The following is a 17,500-nucleotide window of genomic DNA, read 5'->3' on the forward strand; positions in this document are numbered from 1 at the left end:
CATCAATTTATGGACATATCTTATGAAAGCGCCAAGAAGGAAACTTTTAGCGGCTGCTAAACTCAGGAAGGCGATTGCGTGACACTGAGGTACGTTAAAAAAACATTGCTCTCGCATAGTCTGCATTTTATACCTAATTTTGGTCTCAGTCTGCATTTTATGCCCAGTCTGCAGTCTGCAGTCTGCATTTTATACCTAGTCTGCATTTTATACCCAGTCTGCAGTCAGCAATCTGCAGTCTGCAGTCTGCAATTTGTACTGACCGATAAAATATACTACCCTGTGGAGAATAGATTTAAAATAAAAGTAAACCACAAATATAATAGATGCTCTATTTTCTCAATCTGGTAAAATACGAATAAAATATAGCTCAGTGGGGAAAAAATAGGGAAAAAATATATGTGATAACATTAAAATAGTTATAAAATATGGATAAAACAGGATTGTTTTCGTAAGGGCATGCCACTGATTACATGCATTGTGTATGTGAAGGTGTAGTGGAACAGTTGTTAAATAGCTGGTTCTCTCAGGACAACAAGGACAAGCTCTATTTCATTGGGAACAGAATTAAAGAAGTTGACAAAGAATTTCTTTCTATTAAACCTATAATTAAGTGAGGTAACCAGAACACCAAGAAGTATTATGGATAAGAATAAAATCGTGTATTTGAAAGAAATGACACACATTTCCTTTAGGTGTAGAACTGTACACTGATTTGATTGAATCTTTGATGCAGTATCTTATAATCTCTTGATTTTCCTTAGCATCCAGAAAAAAAGAATTTCCTGCTGTACTATGCTGTGCCACTTCTGATGAAGTACCTGCCAGATATGTATGTTCTTCATCTGATGCTTTTAGTTGAAGGAATATACGGACTGTTAAAAGAAACTATCTCTCTCCAGGAGAGGGAAACCTCTGCTTATGCCTTAAGTTATTTTGTGTATAGGCTTCTACTCTCTATGGTATGTACTTGTAATATTACAGTTAGGTTGCTCCATTCCATGCATGTTATGATAATCTTTTTGTTCTCAAAATTTGAGAAATCTTCAGCAAATTTCCCTTTGTGAACTTTTTTCTGAGATCTCATGTTGCTTTGTGACTGCTTAATTTTTTATTCTCTCGCTGTCTATCGTTACCTTGGAAATTTAGTTAAGTCGGATGAGTGTTAGATTTGAGTGGGAATATCCTCAAACAGATATCTTTCTACTTAATACACACAAACTTTCATGAGCATGTTTAACCAAAGTTGAATGCCCTTCATATGCTCTTTGCAGGTCCACAGTTTATGACATACAATGTTCATCAACTGTTACATCTGAGAGACTGTGTTGAAGATCTTGGGCCTCTTTGGAGTCATTCTTGTATTTTCTTTGAAGACCTTAATGGAGATTTCCGTGATTTATTTCATGGTACACAGAATATTGATGGAAAGGTACATGTAATTATAATCATTGTTTATATCCGTGCAGATAAGAACGAGAAAATGTTAAGTTAATGAAGTATAATTTTTAACTGGTCAGGAATGTTTTATTTTCTTTAGATTCTGGATGGAGTTTCTGTGATGCAAAAGTTGCCAGAGCTGGCTTCAGAGCTCTCCAGTTTCGAAGCTCAAAACCTGTATTCTCAACTCACCCAAAAAAATCACTACAAAAGTAAGTTTCAGAATCTGTGCAATTAATACTTTTTATCACAGATAGTACAATCATTAAACAAGAGAGTTACAAGAGAGATATCATTGGGATTTTCTCTTTTTTGAAAAGGAAATGTCTATTACACAAATTGTTCTGAGCAAACCCATATGCATTGATCCTATAAATATAAGTACAAGCTTGCAAGAGTTTTAGTAAATATCTGTGCATGATGTAAGGTTGTGGTGTCCATCTAACCCCTTTTTAACACTTAATTATCATTAATTTGATGTTCCAAGTCCAAAACTGAAGAGTTTGAATTGAGGATCTTTGTGATCAGGGCACTGGAAAAAGTTGCCATTAATTCAGAGATCCTCTCTGAAGCAGAATGGAAGGCACTAAGAAGAGAACTACCAAGTTGGGGAAAGGTGTGGTCTTTTAAGCGATGCCAAATCCATGGAACAGTGTATCACAGTGAGCGTTACAAACGAGCAACAGCATGAAATAACTTTACTGTTAGCTTCTCTGGAAAAAGGCAATCAGAATATGGCTGTGTCCTTAATTATGTAAAGGTTCAAGAAAAGTGCCATCAAGCGTCTTGTAGAAATGCAAAGTGTAACCGCCAGTTGGAATGCAGCTACTTTGCAGTACTTTGAATTCTGGATAAGCACCAAAACCAACTACCAAGTCTAAAAGGAAGAGTTGTGGTTTGTCATATCCTTAAGGTCAAATGGACAACAAAGGTTGTTGCTATTCCTCTGAGGTGTATTGAGGGAAAGTGTATGATGGTGTCAACTTCAAATGGAATTTTTGTTTGTCGTTTGGCAAACAGAATAGAACGAGACTGATTGTTTGAGGATAATATCAACTGTCCTTGTCTGTTACTCTTAGACATCAAGCTGTTACCAGAACAGGAAAGAGAATAAAGTAAGATATTAAAAATTGTTTGTTGAACATGAAGTTGTGCTGAAAATGAAGGGTTAATTTCTTTTGTTTTATTCCCTTGATGTGAATTCAACATTGAATTAATCTACTGGTAATTGGTAAATTTGCCTTGTCCAAATCAGCAAAACAGTTATTTTTCAAATTTTTTTCTTTTTTTTGCAATTACGGCAAATGTACAAACAAATTTCATTTCAACTTCTTATGTCCCCATAGAGCAAGATATCTTAGCTATAGTAAAGATGCCAAAGGGGAATTGTTTACCTCTAAAGCTTAACTTGGAGCTAGTTTGTAGAAGACTCATCTATACTATAATGGCAAAGTTTACGTCCTTTTTGTTAATTTAAGTTGAAGTTTCAACTCAAATTAATTAAAGATGACCTCACTGACTAGTGACCAGGGATATTTTCAATTGAATCGCTGTGATTTTGTTATTTTAGGAGAATAGCAAAGGATTTTTCTAAACCTTTGGTATATATGATAACACCTTTGCTTGTGAGTACTTGTAGCTACTGTTGCATTTGATAGACTTCTATTTGTTATGTATACAAAAGAGGGAGATTTTTCGTGACCTTGTGAAATTCAGTTGGATGCTTTTACCTCTTAGACATGGCACACAACTGTCCGTGTTTACTGGTATCCCCAATTACTGTGGCATTAAGTGACTCAAAGTTTATCTGCTCCTTTACATGGAATGCAAAAACAAGGAACTAGAACCTTTGATGCCAGAACAAGGAACTAGAACATGGCTGCCAGAACAGGGGATTACAGAACAGGGAACTAGAACATGGATGCCAGAACAGGGAACTACTGTAAGACATGGGATGTCATAACAGGGAACTAGAACATGGGATGCCAGAGCAGGGAACTTAATAAATCTACAAGTAGATTTCTCTTTATTTTGTTATTTCCTTTTTGTCTGTTAGGAAAACAAAGGAGATCTGGTGAAGCTTGCAGAACGTCTTTCCTCCTTGTCACTTGATGACTCTTCAACTAATACTGCTCACCAAAAACTGGCTGCCCTGGTCAAGACTTGAAACATCATGAAGTTTTCCTTGTGTGCAACTGAGAGATACAAACACGGTCTCTTCACTCCTGAAGAAATTTCCCTATTGCAGAACATGCCTAAAGGTACATGATAGTTATTTTACAAGCAATAGCGAGCTTTCAGCTGTGTTATGCAGCCAAACCAGCTTCAAAGAAAGTGTTTAACTGTTCAACTTTCTCAGGATTGGTTTGTAGAACAATGTGACTCTTATAACAGGAGAATATTTTTTTCTAGCGAAATGTAATGGTCACTAATTTAACATAACTCTTTAAGCAAAATGACTTTGTCAAAAACTTTTTGTAACCAGACCACATCATTTGACTCTTCCCAATTCTTCAGCTCATGCTACACATAGATAATTACATTTGCCATGAATTTTTAGTTCCTTTGACAAGTAGAACTGAAATTTAATTTATTACGTTGAGCAAATAATGAATTTGGCAATAATCCTATTGTGTGATATTGACAATGTAAGAAATTAGAATTATTGTTTTCTAGAGTGGACTGTTTGCACTTTGGAAACCTTCACACATCCAGTAAGCAAGGACAGAGAACTGCAGATCTGCAGGGTAAGGGCTGACTGTGATCCTGCTGTGGTTAAGATTAACACAACATCTGGAGAAGCACAGAACAAGGATTGCACTGTATGTCGATGTGTTTGTAACAACTTGGTTATATTGCGGTTACTCTATTGTTTTATTTAGGGAGAGTGGACCTCAAACCTCTACGTTGGAGGAGGTAGTAGCTTACAGTCAGTTGAGATTCTGTAGTGCAGGTGTAAGCTTTGTCCAAGGTCACCATAAGGGGTTTTTGGGTAAAACACTGAATTCTCACAATACCTCTTTATTCTAGAAGATCACTAGAAATATGTCTGAGCAAACTGTCTGGATATCTGACAAAACACTGGGGGTAACCTGAGCTTACTAGTAGATAATTTCTCATTTAACCACTAGAAAGTCTGTAAGTAATGATAAAAGCACAAGAACAGGGTTGGTGAAGTAAATTAACTATTGACTGAAACAATTTATTTTGTAAAGGGAGACAAAGTTGTTATGGATCTTTCAAAGCTGTTCCAGTCTGGTGTATTGGAGGAATTTATAGACATAATGAATGACAGCATCAAAAGCATGAATATTAACAACACAACCGAGTGGTGGACACTAAGGACACGGCTTGACAGGAGAATGAAGGTGATCAGCATTTCAACTCTCACGAGCAATGAATGTGTATCCTCTCCTATGACATGACTGAAAGTCTAAATTGTAATAATTATGGTCATTTCTTTAGAACCTTTTGGAGAAACTTGAAGGTTCTTGGCTTGGAAGATGGAGAGGAGTTCCTCTTGGTCAGCCTATTGATGAAGAGTAACGTGAATCAATAGCATCCTTAGCCAGAGAGTTGGAAGAGAAAGTTTTAATCCTGTGTGGATGCCGATTTGATAATCATTTGCTTGAAGTATGTTGTGCATGAATCAATCAGAGTTTCCCGAGTTATAAGGATGGCAGATTGTATGAAAAATGTTTTGTCCATCAATCTTTGTTATGATTTGTGTGCCATCTTCTTTGGTGCTTGACCCAAAGATGACAATTGAAGTAGCAAAACCTTGCATAGTAACCGAATGGAAACTAGGGATGGTTGAGTGGCAAGAGCACTCACCTCCCTGCTGTTCCACAGGTTCAATTCCCAGACCTGGTGTCATATGTGGTATGTGGGTCGGTATGTCCTTGCTCCAAGGGTTTTTATACAGGTTCCTTGGTTTTCCTCCCTCCACAAAAACCAACATTTCAACGTTTCACTTTAAACCAGTGGACAAGAAGAACCACCTCATGGAATGCCGCCAAATAAATCCCATTGTCATTATTAATATTTTTATTAGTAAGTGTCCTTTGTTTGTTGTAGGTCCTCATAGATTCGTCATTTTGCTTGTCAAGAAAAGAAACTGCGGAAGCACTGATTGAAATTACTGCCATGGATGCTACCTTACCTTCTTTTGAAAAAGTAAGAACAAGAAAATTTTTGTTCCAATCAAAGAATTCATAATCAAGTGTCTAAAGTAAGTTGGAATTTCACTGCTTTTGTCAAAGCATAGGGCTAACTCTTCACTCTAATGAAGGGCTAAAGTCAGATTTAGCAACTACTTACATTAACTAAATTGTAATTTGGTCCACTTGTGTTTCCTAGACATAACAACCCTCTGGTTTTTTTCTTCTCAACCTGTATTGCAATAAGCTGTTGTGATTATTTTTGTTTTGACTATTTGGTGTTTGATAAAATTGCACTCTATTGGTTTATCATCGTCAATTGCCTGACAGGAGAATGTGTTTAGTCTTAGCAACTAGAGACAAAGAGAGGTTCCTCAGCCGTGGCCCTTAAGGAATCATCTCTCATTTCATGTTCTCTCACATTGCGTGTTTCAGCTACTTGATGAAGTTCAGAACCTCACTGACAAGCTATTTGAAGATACAGACAAGAAAAGCTGCATAAACAGGTTCAAGGGAACATAACGGTTAATTTTCTTTCTCACCTTCATTACTTGTACTCTCGAGAAATTATTGATGACAACAAAATTCCTTCTCAGGTCTGGAGGTCACTCTGCAGAGAACATTCCTCGTCATCCTGTAATCCTAACTCTTGGAAAAGTAAGAGCCAGCTTTTTTAGGTCTTACATTTGTTTAGTAATCAGCCATTAAATGTATTCTAGCTCTAGCTCTGAAGACCTGACAACTGAACAACCAATATGTGGGTTCTTTGTAAATAGATGTTGGTGAACTGTCAAGGAGTCAAAGCTTAGCCAAACACAAGGGTGGGGGAAAAGGCATCTGTAATGGACTGACATTCCATATTAGTTTAAAAAGTGGTCATATGCAACATTAGTTTAATGGGTACTGGTTGCTCACCATTATATTCAAGGTGTTCAGACACTAAAGTAGATTTATGGGCATGCACACATATGCTGTAATTGCAAGATGTGTGCCTAAATTGTGGTAGCAGATCTTACTTATCAACTCATTCAGTATTGGGACATACTCTTCTACAATATTTGAAACCAGAGTCAATTTCTGGCATATCTATACATCAAACTGATCTGTATTTTATGATTCATAGGATATTCAGCATCTTCCATGGGAAAGCATACCAATCCTGTTTGACCAACCTGTGACAAGGGTCCCATCTCTGCAATTTCTTTTTTTCAAGGTACACATTCCATTAAGAGGTCTTTGAAAGTTTGAAGACCTGACTTGTTTCTCAAAGAACTGTCATGTTTTCTCCCAGAACCATCTTGATTTTTATCTCTGCTATGCTGTCAACAGTGGAAAGAAATTTATTTTAATTAATTATATCAACCCTGATGCCCACTGATTGTGTAAACCATGGTTTGGGTTAGACCTTGTGTAAAGAACTGGCTCATTTGGTTTCTGGAGCATAATTCTCCCTTACAATAATAGTTTTGTAATTTTAGGAAAAGAAGTTGTGATCTGATACAAAAAAAGTGTTTGTCATTTCATTATCTATTAGCCAAGGTAAGCATACAGGAAAAATTGTCAATTGATTGAATAGATTGAAGGTCTTTTGAAATGTGGTTGCCTACCACAACAACTTTTGTGCCAGATTCTTAGCTTTTAATACCTTGATATTCATTGTCAGTTAATATTTTTTTCTGCATTTTTCTTGATAGTTATCGTGTCAAAGACAGTTGCCTGAGATTGATCCTGAGAAAACATTCTATGCACTCAATCCTCAGAATAACCTACCCAACACCCAGAAAATGTTTCAGAAGTGGTTTGAAAGGTACAAAACACAAGCAAACGATTGAAGCAAATGAAACAGAAGAAAGACCTGATGTTGTGTTTCTTATATATTAAACTAGGCTATACAAGTTGACAGAGGTAACACCAATATATTATAAACTGAACAAATAGATTCAATGTTGCTGTGTGTCTGTTTAGTAATAGATCACAGATGACATCAAAATGTAGTAAGAACAAAAAGTGACACAGGAAGCCCAGCCAAGTGTGTCACTGATTTTGGCAATTTGGCAACATGTAATGGTTTTAAAGGATAAGAAAGCAAAATGTTGTTGATGGTGACATTACTCTTGCACCTGTTTTTTAATAGATCACAAGTACGAACCAATCAAAATGCTTGTATAATCCAGCTTATATGAACAATTGTTGTCACTTGCAGCGAAGATGGATGGCAAGGTATCACAGGAAAGGCTCCCACACAGGAACAGTTCAGGAGTGCTTTAACTGACCATGACCTGTTCATGTGAGTTATTGTAAAGGCTCCAGTAAGGGGCCTATTGGCCCACACAGCCAACTAGGAGTATTACCACTCACCCCCCCCCCCCCACCTGACAATTTGGCAGAAGCCATTTGTCCTTCTGGGTGAAGAGAGGCACTGTGAGAGTAAAGTGTTTTGCCCACAAACACAACACACTAACCCAGCCAGTACTCAAACCCAGACCTCTCAACCCAGAGTCCATTGCACTATTCTAGGGTCTCCAGTCAGCTTTGACTGTCCATGACCTGTTCACGTGAATAACTAAAAACACTCCAGTAAATCTCCTTTTAAATGAGCCCCCTCTGTCTTGAACATCAAGCTTCTGGTATGCCTCCTATCTCTCATCAGTCTCCATTTTACCCCTCTCTCTCTCCCCAACAAAAACTGTCATGTACTGGTTATATTATCCTCCATTTGAGAATGTCAGCTTCCATCTTTAAACATTACAAGTTCTCTACCAAGAAATGTATACAGCAGATCAGAGGGAATGTAAAGAATTATCATTTGGCTCTTACAAAGTTTTTGAAAAGAACCTTCCCGTCAAACCCCTCTGATATGCATACCTCCAAAATAAACCCTAGTTCTGAAACCCTGAAGATTTCTAAGCCTGCCATTGACAAAGTAGAGAATTTAAAAGGTCGTAGAGGTTGGATATTTGCAGAGCTGTTAGTGCTGAAATACTGAGAATCATGACTCTTGAATGTTAAATAAGTTGACTAAGATAGAGACAAAGATACTTTGGGTTTCTTTTATACATACTTGAAATTTTGCTTCTGTAACTAATTAAGTTGGATGACCCATGTTATTATCATTCTGATATGTCGGTATCAGTTACTACCGGTAATGATTTATGCTACATTGACTGAACTATATGCAAATTACAACTGAAACAGGGGAGATGGTGTTTTCTTTTATTTTAGAAGTGAAATCAGTATCTATGACCCTTTTTATATGACATTTGATGCTCTTGCGTGAGTTGCAGTTGCTTAGCTACTAAACTGGGTCCATAATACAACCGTTACACATATTAAGGATCATATTTACTGTAGGTGCTCTCAACCAATACATCGGTTGACATAATTATTTGTTGAGAGTCAGTTAACATTTGACCGATATGTACGTTGGTTGACATTTGGCTGACAGTTGGTCAATGTATCGGTAAAGATATTGACCATCAACTGTCGACCAAGTCTCAACCAAGTATCGGCCAGCTGTGAACCAACCATCAACCAAGTGCCGACTGACTATCGACCGAGTGTCACCCAAGTGTTGACTGACTCTCAACTGATATATCAGTGGAGAGCACCTGCAGTAAACATGATCCCATACTTATTAGTTCTAGATGCGATAAACATTTTCAGATAAGGGTATCTACAGTAGAAAGTTTTGTTGTTGTTGCTTTAATCATGGCATCAATATTCTTTCTAGATATTTTGGTCATGGCACTGGGCGTGAATTTCTGCAGGGTGATGACATTCAAAGGTTGGATTGTCGAGCTGTTACTCTGCTTATGGGTTGCAGTTCGGGAAAACTACAGGTTAGTTTATTCCTGACCGCGAAGGAAAAACATTATCACATAATTGTTGTTGACAAACCAAAAAAAGGCAAAGGAAGTGTCCAATTGTCTGGTTCAGATGTGTAGTTGGTTGAGACTAGGCATGGGGCTTATAAGTAACCACTCTATTTCAATTCATTAGGTTGGTGGAGAGTGTGAGCCAAGGGGGATGGCCTTAATCTATCTTCTGGCACGCTGGTATGTCTTTGGCATTCATTTCTTGTGTGTTAGTTCCCTTACAAAGTCTTTTACTGATGTGCTATATTGCAGGTTTCAACAGCTTTTTGTTTAAGCAGCTGTTGATATAGTAGTGGGTAGCTGTCCTTGGAAAAGGGGTCCTAAGGCAAGACTTAAACATGAGAGCCAGCTCGCAGGCTCAATAGACAGCAGTAAGAGGACTCATGGGCAGTGATAGACAGCTGATAACCAGCTTTTATTGAAACCTCTGGCTCTATTTGACAGAGCTCAACACTAACTTTTCAACTTACTAGTCAAGTGGCCAGTGACAACTTAGATGTTATGACAATTTCAGTTTGTTTACTAGCTACACTGGCTAGTGGAAATCGAAAAACACTGGCCAAAACTGAATTTCTACAAGTGTGTGGCTAGTTGGCTACCATTAGTGTCAAGTCCTGATTTGAACCCAAATGTCAACTGCTATTGACCTTTGTCGTTGGGAAACTCGTATAACTTTGCTTTCCTTATAGGTTGGGCACTCCCTTTTCTTGGACCAGACCCTCAAGGAACTAGTTATTCTTCAAAGACCATAGCTCTACTCTATGGTTCACTGTATAGATATGTAGCATGTAATCTATTTATAATGTATTCACTTTCAGCCCAGCCATCGTTGCTAACTTGTGGCATGTTACTGACAAAGACATTGATCGCTTCAGTGAATTGCTGCTGAAACAGTGGCTTCAATCTGGGTCTTGTTTCTCATTACCACAAGTACTAAGCCAGTTGCGACAAGCTTGTAAACTGAAATATCTGATAGGAGCATCTCCTGTAGTTTATGGCCTTCCAGCTTACACTAAGGAACAGAATGGTTAACCAAGGATTATATACTAAAATATCTCCAGTGAGCAATAGCAAAGTATTTACCATACTAGTGCTAGTTGTGTGGCAAAGAGGACAAGCGTTATGCAGAGTGCATTTGGAAATGGTAGTGCAAACAATTTTAATGTTGATAGAGCACTTAAGTGTAGACTACCATATGCAATAGGTGCTAAATCTACATGGGCTGAAAGTACCCAATCAGTTTAAGCAGAGCCAGTTTGTCATACTTTATCCCACAATCCTGTTAAGTTGTACAAGAAAGAAACCCATTTGAAACAGAGAGGGACATTATCTTTTTTTTCCTGTTCTACTACAGCTCTTATTCTCTATCGCACTTATTTTTTTTGGAAATTATGTCAGTACCAACATATCCAAGGAATACATGACAAAATTTGCTTTGTCAAATAACAAACCAAGGTTAGTTATTAACTGTTTGTAACCATTTTACCATATTATATCATCAATTGGGAACAATTTGAGTAATATGTCATCTGTATATTTATGTTTTACATTGGCAATTAAAGTTTAGCTTGCATATTAAGGGCATTTCTCTGATATCTGTACCAATTGTGAAAAAAATGGAAAAGGATACATTAATTCATAACAGAATGAATTCCAAGAAGGTACCTAATAATTTTAGTGTCAATATTTGTTTTAATAATTGATCTTGAAATGATGATGATGTTGTTGTTGCCTCAATAAAGTGTGATTATTCATGTAAATATATAGTTCTAGGTTTCCTCTCAAATGTGTATTTTCATTAATTTTGTCAAAGTTAATGCAACAATATAAAAGCAACCCTTTTTTACTTAATTTTAAAGATCTAAAATGAGTTTCTCCTTGGAAATGCAAGTATTCTTGCTTGAGTGTCAACCTCGATTTTAAAGATATATCTTCATATGTAGCTGTGAAAATCAGGCAAATGTGCATTTTTGTTGATTGTTGAAAGGTTTGCTATGGTGAAAGATAAGTAGTTTTCAAGCAAACTTCATGAAAACAAATAGGGAAAGGAAGAGGGGGACCAAACAAACAGAGAAAGCCCTTGGTTGACTTTTCAAACCCTTAAGAGTAATCAGCATCTAATATCTCCACACAGTGACACTGCCGAATCATTCATTAGGATCATGAGAATAAAGAAAAAAAAACTAAGATTTGATTGCTAAACAAAGGAAATGTATAGAGAGAAATGTGCAGAATACGGATACTGAAGTCGGGCTAGGTGTTCTTGAATTACAATTTTTTAGAGTCCTGTTTTGTTTTCTCCAAGATGGGTATGGACACATTTCTGTGCATGTGAAGAATGAAACAAAGTGCTCAACAATTGTAAAATATTAATTAGTATTATGTATCACATTTCATACTAACTAAAGAATTAAATTTGCCAATTTATTTATGTTTTGCACTAACGGTACAAAATTAAATTTCTGGTAGTTTACCTGTCTGTTTTTAGATCTTTATTGATACAGGAAACACCCACTGAAATGGCTGTTTTCCATAGTCAATGCTGAGCTAACAAACTGCTTTAACCCTCTACAGGCATTAAATGGGATTTCACACAGAGCTTCCGCATTTTTGCCAGACATTTGAAAGGATGGCTGCCAAGGACTTTAAAAAACAGCATAAAACCAATCAGCAAGCCTTACCCTTAAAACCAAAGTCTATTTGTTCAATCGGTGAAAAACGATATCCAACAGATACATCGCAATTCAGTGGAGAAGGGTTAACAAAACACACTCCGCTACCCGCCCAGTAGAGATTTATTCAGTGAATAGTACTATCCAGCCTTTGAAAATCCAGGAGAGTTACTGTTGAGATTTCAGGAGTGAAAGGGTTAATACTTATGCCTTAAGGCCAGTGATAGACCACCGAGGTGGCAACTTCTTGCAGTCATGCAATGATCAAAATGTTAATAAAAAGAACTGTTTCAGTAGATCCTGAAAACAACCACCCCAAGTAACTTTGTGTATACATGTACATGACACCTTGGGTATATTGGGCATGCTGTATCAAAATAGTGCAATGGCAAAAATAATACTGTTTGCTGAGCGGTAAAGAAATTATTAATCTGATCCCTTGGTGAAGATTATTGAACCACCTGGAATGACCAGTGGTAATGCTGAGGATGACTAAGTTATAAAATGAATTCATCAAGTTGATGCACAAATGTTTCAACCGGCCTCAGATATGGCAATGTCTGTCTTTTTGAAGTTAACTACAGATGACATGGACCAAAATTTACTGTGTAAAAGTTTAGAAATTTTTTTGTAACTTACGCTACAGCAAGCACCTAACAACTCGCTGACACCCTTTGATCAGAAGACCACTTTCCTTTCATTTTGCTTTTGACATGAATGGATGAATGGTATAGTAAATAATGAGGCCATTTGGCCCCATTTAGCCTCTATTAAAGGTATATCTGTTTGCATCAAGCCAAATTTCCAGACATGGGGAGTGAAAACCTAATCACTCGTGACATCTCCAAGTCACTGCCATTCTCCACACCTAGAGCAACTAGTTTACAAATAAATTAGCATGGCAAAACAACCTATTCTTCCAGAATTGCCTCGCATTAAAATTGTGTCAACTAAAAAAATAGCTAACATAAATAAACTATCTCAATGTTGATCTTCCTTCAGGAACTGGAACACAGATGAAAAGTCTAGCTTAGCATATCCTTTATTGCACATTATTCTATAAATTTGATGAGCAAGTAAACCCATTGGTGAAGGAGTGGTAGTGGCAGTTGCTGCACTTTGAGCGAGACCTAAGTCCTGTAACAAAAAACAAAACTTTTTTAGTGCTTTTTGTTGACAAGAACAATATATTTCTGAATTCCAAACATTCATGCCTTGATAATAAGGCTTACTGCAAAACCTAATTCTCCCATCACTTGCCCTTTACCCTCACTATGAAACAGAAGTATATTAAGTCTTGGATATGCCCTATTTCAATCTATTCTGGTGGTCAAACTCACATTGACTCATTTATGTTTGAGATTTTGTCTGGATTGGTACAAAACAGGAAAATTGATTTGAAAATTACCCAGAAAAAAATATTATAGGGGGGGAAGGATGGGGGAATGGAAAGGGCTGGGCTGAAGGCTTTGATATTGCAATGTGTTGTAAACAGGTACAGTTGTGGGATCCATGTACTATATACTATGTCCCAAGATAAAAAAAAAAAAATATATATATATATATATATATTAATCAATATATATATTAAACCACTCAAATTAACCACCAAGCTGTATATTGTCCCACTGTTTTAATTTATACTGAAACAACTATATAAGTGATTGAAGGAGTCTGAATCAATCTTATACTTGAATATTTCATTTCTAGACTGGATTATCGTTATACTCAAGAACTGATGTACATGAACCAGGTAAGGAAGATGTTCTACTCATGGTGCATCCTTTCAGTGGTAGGAATTTTTTATTTTTGCTTTTTCACCACTCAATACAATTGATATACTCCATGTAGGCACAAGAGCTGCAGGCAACCATTAGTTTTAGATTAAGGTAAATTCTAGTATTGTTTATGAAAAATTTTCTGTGGAATGAGCCTATATTCTTTTCTTACCACCAGACAATTGCTTTCTTACCCTGGTATAGCCACATCCCTTGGTCTGATTCAAGGAGTAACTTGGCATGTCCACATAGGATTTTAAAATTCTTGCAATATCATTTCATGTAGTGGTAAATAGGTCACCTTTGAGATTGAAGGTGGTGGTGAGACAGAAATTCAGCCTTGCCAAGGGTTCCTGAAATTTCACAGCAATCTATGAGGTGCGGGCCTTTCGGACGGGGTTAATTCTGTGTTTGTATATATGTCTAAATTTACACATGTCCACAAATTTGTGGACTGCCTTGAAAACTTTCTTTCTCCTTCTTTCAGAGGCAACCTCTATGTCGAGCAACTTGAACTCTTCATTTTTCCCTGACCTGTCAGCTGCCTGTGAAGAGGCTCACAGAAGGTAAAATCCCAAGTTTGCATTTGCAACCAAGATAGGATTTTGGAGTGGTGAGATTAAGAACTGTATCTGATTATAGAAGGTAACTGTAATACTCCAGTGAAAGACATACACACAGACATAATTAACAATTTTTTTTTCAGAATAAAGGGAGACAAAGTACTTTCTACAGCTAGGGTGAACTGGTTAGAGAAGCCAGAACTCTGTAAGCATGAGGAATGTGAAACAACACAATGGAAATGGATTGATATCTATAAGGGAGCTCAACCTTCCAAGCCACTTGAACTTGTCAGGTTTCAAAGATTAATTGTTTGTTCATACTCCACAAGATCTAATCAGTGCAATAAAGGAAGAACTGGTAAATTCTAGAGTATAGAAAAATACACTGGGTGAGGTGACCTGGTTTAGCCAGCAAATACCAACCAAAACTTTCCCACTCACCATGCAATATCTAAAGAAGTGTGGACTTCTTCCCCAGTTGAAAATTTTCTGGTCTTCTGTGATAGCCAGCTGAAAACAGAATATTCATCATCACCTAATCATAACTCCGAAAACTTTACTATTACTATTAATATTTTTTAATATTAATACTTTTTGAAGTTCTGGAGAGAAAATACTCTTAAGAAATGTTTTCCTCAGCTCAAGAAAGTATCAACAGTGGTGCAAAGACTAAAATATAAAGTAAGAAAATTTGGCAAAATTACTTACACTTTCAAATGATCCACAACAAATCAAGTAAAGTTTCTCATTCTTTAAAGTCACTACAGGCACTGGAAGTGTCTGCTTACTGTTGTTTCCCAGTCCTAACTGACCATACAGTCCTAAGTAAAACAAACACCACAAGATACATGCCTAAATGTCTTTACAAAATCAGAAACAACTAACCTAAATATCATTAAAGGATTAACATGAGCCAGGTAGTTTTGGACAGGACAAAGTATGTAGAGACAAAAAGTGTCCAACTACATGGATTTGTATTTTATATTCAGCCTAAACCATAAAATAAACTTGAGATCAAATAATACCAGCTGATCACTGGGAGAGTATCGAATTATAACACTGCTTAAAATTCAACATAGGGTTTTGCCCAATTGCCCTTCCCCTGTTAATCTCCAAAGTTCAAATTTCTAAAAAATCCCTTGCAGCCTGTACATTTCCAAAATGACCACAATACAAACCAATTTGAAACAAAATTACAAATTGAAGGAAATTTCTGTTAACTGCTTGACTGCTTGACTGTTAACTGCTTGACTGTTCATACCTCCTCCAAATGTGAGGATTTGTCCCTGAAAAAAGAAATGATTTAAACAGGGTTGGAAAACATTGCCTCTCTTCCATTTCCAGTAATAAATAGGTGAGGCCACTTTTGATATATTAAAATTCTAACATGACTCCCAGGCTAGGAGGAATAAACCAAAAGCAATTAATCATTCATTGTCCAACCTCTATGTGATATCTTTTGTTTTTTTTTTCCCCTAAGCCTCTGAACCAAGTTTGAATTTTTAATGTCACAAAAATGGTTCATTCAAGTGTATGGCTCTTCCTTGATGTGGGCCTTAACAAGTTCTTTCATAGCAACAGTCTTTTGTCTCATAACCCAGCTTAGTAAAACTTAGGTCAAAATATAATATTTGGTCAGGGCACAAAACTCACTAGGTGGGAGACATGGTTAACCATGGCCATCAGTTTGTGTGCTGAAGAATATTTCTAGCACTCTGTGTTTCATTTCTTCAAAAAGAAGTGATACTTATTTAGTTTTTCCTCTTTAAATTGAGTTTTTCCACTTTAAATTAATATGCCTCCCTCTAAGCCAACCTCCCCCCCAAAGTCCGTGGAATGAATAAGCTCCCCCCTCCCCCTCCGGGAAGGCTTATTATAGGATTTATGGTATTCAGGTGCAGATTGAATTGACTTTGACACAAACCAAAACCAACCTGAGCTGTAAGTTCTGCACTGTGTGAATACCCAGGATCTAGTTTGGTCACTTGATACTGATCAAGTGCTTGCACATGTGTTGGGAGGAGTGGATCTTCAATGCTACCCACTCTAACTGTCCATGGTCTCCCCATCCCCACGACCACCACCAGTTATCTGCTGACAGAGCCATGGAGTGATAATGTACAAACATAACTGCTATACATTTGTCCAATAGCTCGGTAATGTAGACAGGCCTTGTCTGTTGCAGTGTGTCTCCTTGGCCAAGCTTTCATCAAAATAACACAACACTGTTAAAAAAAATTATCATGTGAATCAGGAAATTATTTCTAAATGCATTATCTGATTCAAAGATGCTGTGATCAAAGTTGAAAACTACCACCTCAGAAATGGCATTCTGGTAGGGCTCTGCCTTTTTATCCTTCAAGTCCCTATAATATCCATATAAATTATTACCCAGTAAACAGGTTGTGAGATACTCAAACTTATCATGTAGAAATTGCTGTCTTGATCTAATGTAAAATTCTTGTCACTAATTTACAAGGAGATGTGTAGCAGTTAGAGGGGAGAATTGACAATCAGACTTTGGGGTTAAGTTAAAGGGTTAAAATCAAAAGGAACATCTTGCAAGGATGCTGATCAATAATATTTGCATCGATAAAGTTGTATTTCTTACCTCTCCATACTCTGATGATCCCCAAGAGTACACCTATGCGAGGGAAAATAATCAAATTAATCCCCGACACATACTTCTTGCCAGCTGGCCTCACATCAATGAATCAAAATGTATCACATTTTACTCAGAATAGAGATCATGGTTAATGGTTCCTGCTTAAAATGAGAGCAGTTCTTCATACGAGTCTGCTGGGAATGTTTAGCCCCACTGCATACTACTCACTTCGAAAATTCAACTCTCTTGCTGAGATGGATAAGCTAAACCTCTTATCATGATCTTCTTGGGAGCTAGCAGTTCATGTTAATTAACTATGATTCCTTAGCCCATCACTGCAGAGAGCCAACATATGTACCATTCCTCAAGCCACTGATAACACATTAATCCTAAAACAAACAACATAA

General features: G+C 37.0%; 2 protein-coding genes and 2 long non-coding RNA genes across 6 annotated transcripts in view; 3 read left to right on the plus strand and 1 right to left on the minus strand.

Annotated features, from left to right (window-relative positions):
* The first annotated feature begins 77 nt into the window (after nt 1–77).
* LOC148722707 (uncharacterized) lies at nt 78–5,044 on the plus strand. Its single transcript, XM_088733008.1, has 8 exons — nt 78–832; nt 1,275–1,432; nt 1,541–1,652; nt 1,928–2,555; nt 3,178–3,701; nt 4,117–4,262; nt 4,656–4,808; nt 4,906–5,044. The coding sequence occupies exons 5-8, from the start codon at nt 3,614–3,616 to the stop codon at nt 4,984–4,986; spliced, it is 468 nt and encodes a 155-aa protein (XP_088589134.1). The 5' UTR covers nt 78–832; nt 1,275–1,432; nt 1,541–1,652; nt 1,928–2,555; nt 3,178–3,613; the 3' UTR covers nt 4,987–5,044.
* On the plus strand, nt 4,936–11,948 carry LOC148722708 (separin-like). Of its 2 annotated transcripts, none has more exons than XM_088733006.1 (10): nt 4,936–5,073; nt 5,518–5,616; nt 6,036–6,106; nt 6,197–6,257; nt 6,724–6,813; nt 7,295–7,407; nt 7,804–7,887; nt 9,331–9,439; nt 9,600–9,655; nt 10,294–11,948. In XM_088733006.1, the coding sequence occupies exons 2-10, from the start codon at nt 5,587–5,589 to the stop codon at nt 10,505–10,507; spliced, it is 828 nt and encodes a 275-aa protein (XP_088589132.1). In that variant the 5' UTR covers nt 4,936–5,073; nt 5,518–5,586; the 3' UTR covers nt 10,508–11,948. The 2 variants fall into 2 exon arrangements, with proteins under 2 accessions (XP_088589132.1, XP_088589133.1); XM_088733007.1 differs by lacking the exon at nt 10,294–11,948 and adding an exon at nt 10,165–10,228.
* An 845-nt stretch (nt 11,949–12,793) lies between these two features.
* LOC148722709 (uncharacterized) lies at nt 12,794–15,515 on the plus strand. 2 transcript variants are annotated; one of them, XR_015991630.1, is made up of 3 exons: nt 12,794–13,900; nt 14,413–14,491; nt 14,632–15,515. It is a non-coding gene; the product is annotated as an uncharacterized LOC148722709 (long non-coding RNA). The 2 variants fall into 2 exon arrangements; XR_015991631.1 differs by lacking the exon at nt 12,794–13,900 and adding an exon at nt 13,987–14,036.
* A 67-nt stretch (nt 15,516–15,582) lies between these two features.
* Nucleotides 15,583–17,500, minus strand: part of LOC148722710 (uncharacterized) — a 5,094-nt gene continuing 3,176 nt past the window's right edge. Inside the window, exons 5-7 of the long non-coding RNA XR_015991632.1 lie at nt 17,322–17,482; nt 16,423–17,132; nt 15,583–15,774 (exon numbers count right to left, since the gene is read on the minus strand). This is a non-coding gene — a long non-coding RNA (uncharacterized LOC148722710). The remainder of the gene's footprint in view (nt 15,775–16,422; nt 17,133–17,321; nt 17,483–17,500) is intronic.

This window comes from Stylophora pistillata, chromosome 9, assembly GCF_964205215.1.
Source record: "Stylophora pistillata chromosome 9, jaStyPist1.2, whole genome shotgun sequence".
NCBI classification, from domain to species: Eukaryota; Metazoa; Cnidaria; class Anthozoa; order Scleractinia; family Pocilloporidae; genus Stylophora; species Stylophora pistillata.

Excerpts from the sequence above, each read along its gene's own strand:
- LOC148722708 (XM_088733006.1), top strand. The coding sequence starts at position 5,587 with ATGGATGCTACCTTACCTTCTTTTGAAAAA. Across the intron at positions 5,617-6,035 it reads CCTTACCTTCTTTTGAAAAA|CTACTTGATGAAGTTCAGAA; the intron begins GTAAGAACAAGA and ends TGCGTGTTTCAG. Across the intron at positions 7,888-9,330 it reads ACTGACCATGACCTGTTCAT|ATATTTTGGTCATGGCACTG; the intron begins GTGAGTTATTGT and ends TATTCTTTCTAG.
- LOC148722707 (XM_088733008.1), top strand. The coding sequence starts at position 3,614 with ATGAAGTTTTCCTTGTGTGCAACTGAGAGATACAAACACGGTCTCTTC. Across the intron at positions 3,702-4,116 it reads ATTGCAGAACATGCCTAAAG|AGTGGACTGTTTGCACTTTG; the intron begins GTACATGATAGT and ends ATTGTTTTCTAG. Across the intron at positions 4,809-4,905 it reads GGCTTGACAGGAGAATGAAG|AACCTTTTGGAGAAACTTGA; the intron begins GTGATCAGCATT and ends TCATTTCTTTAG.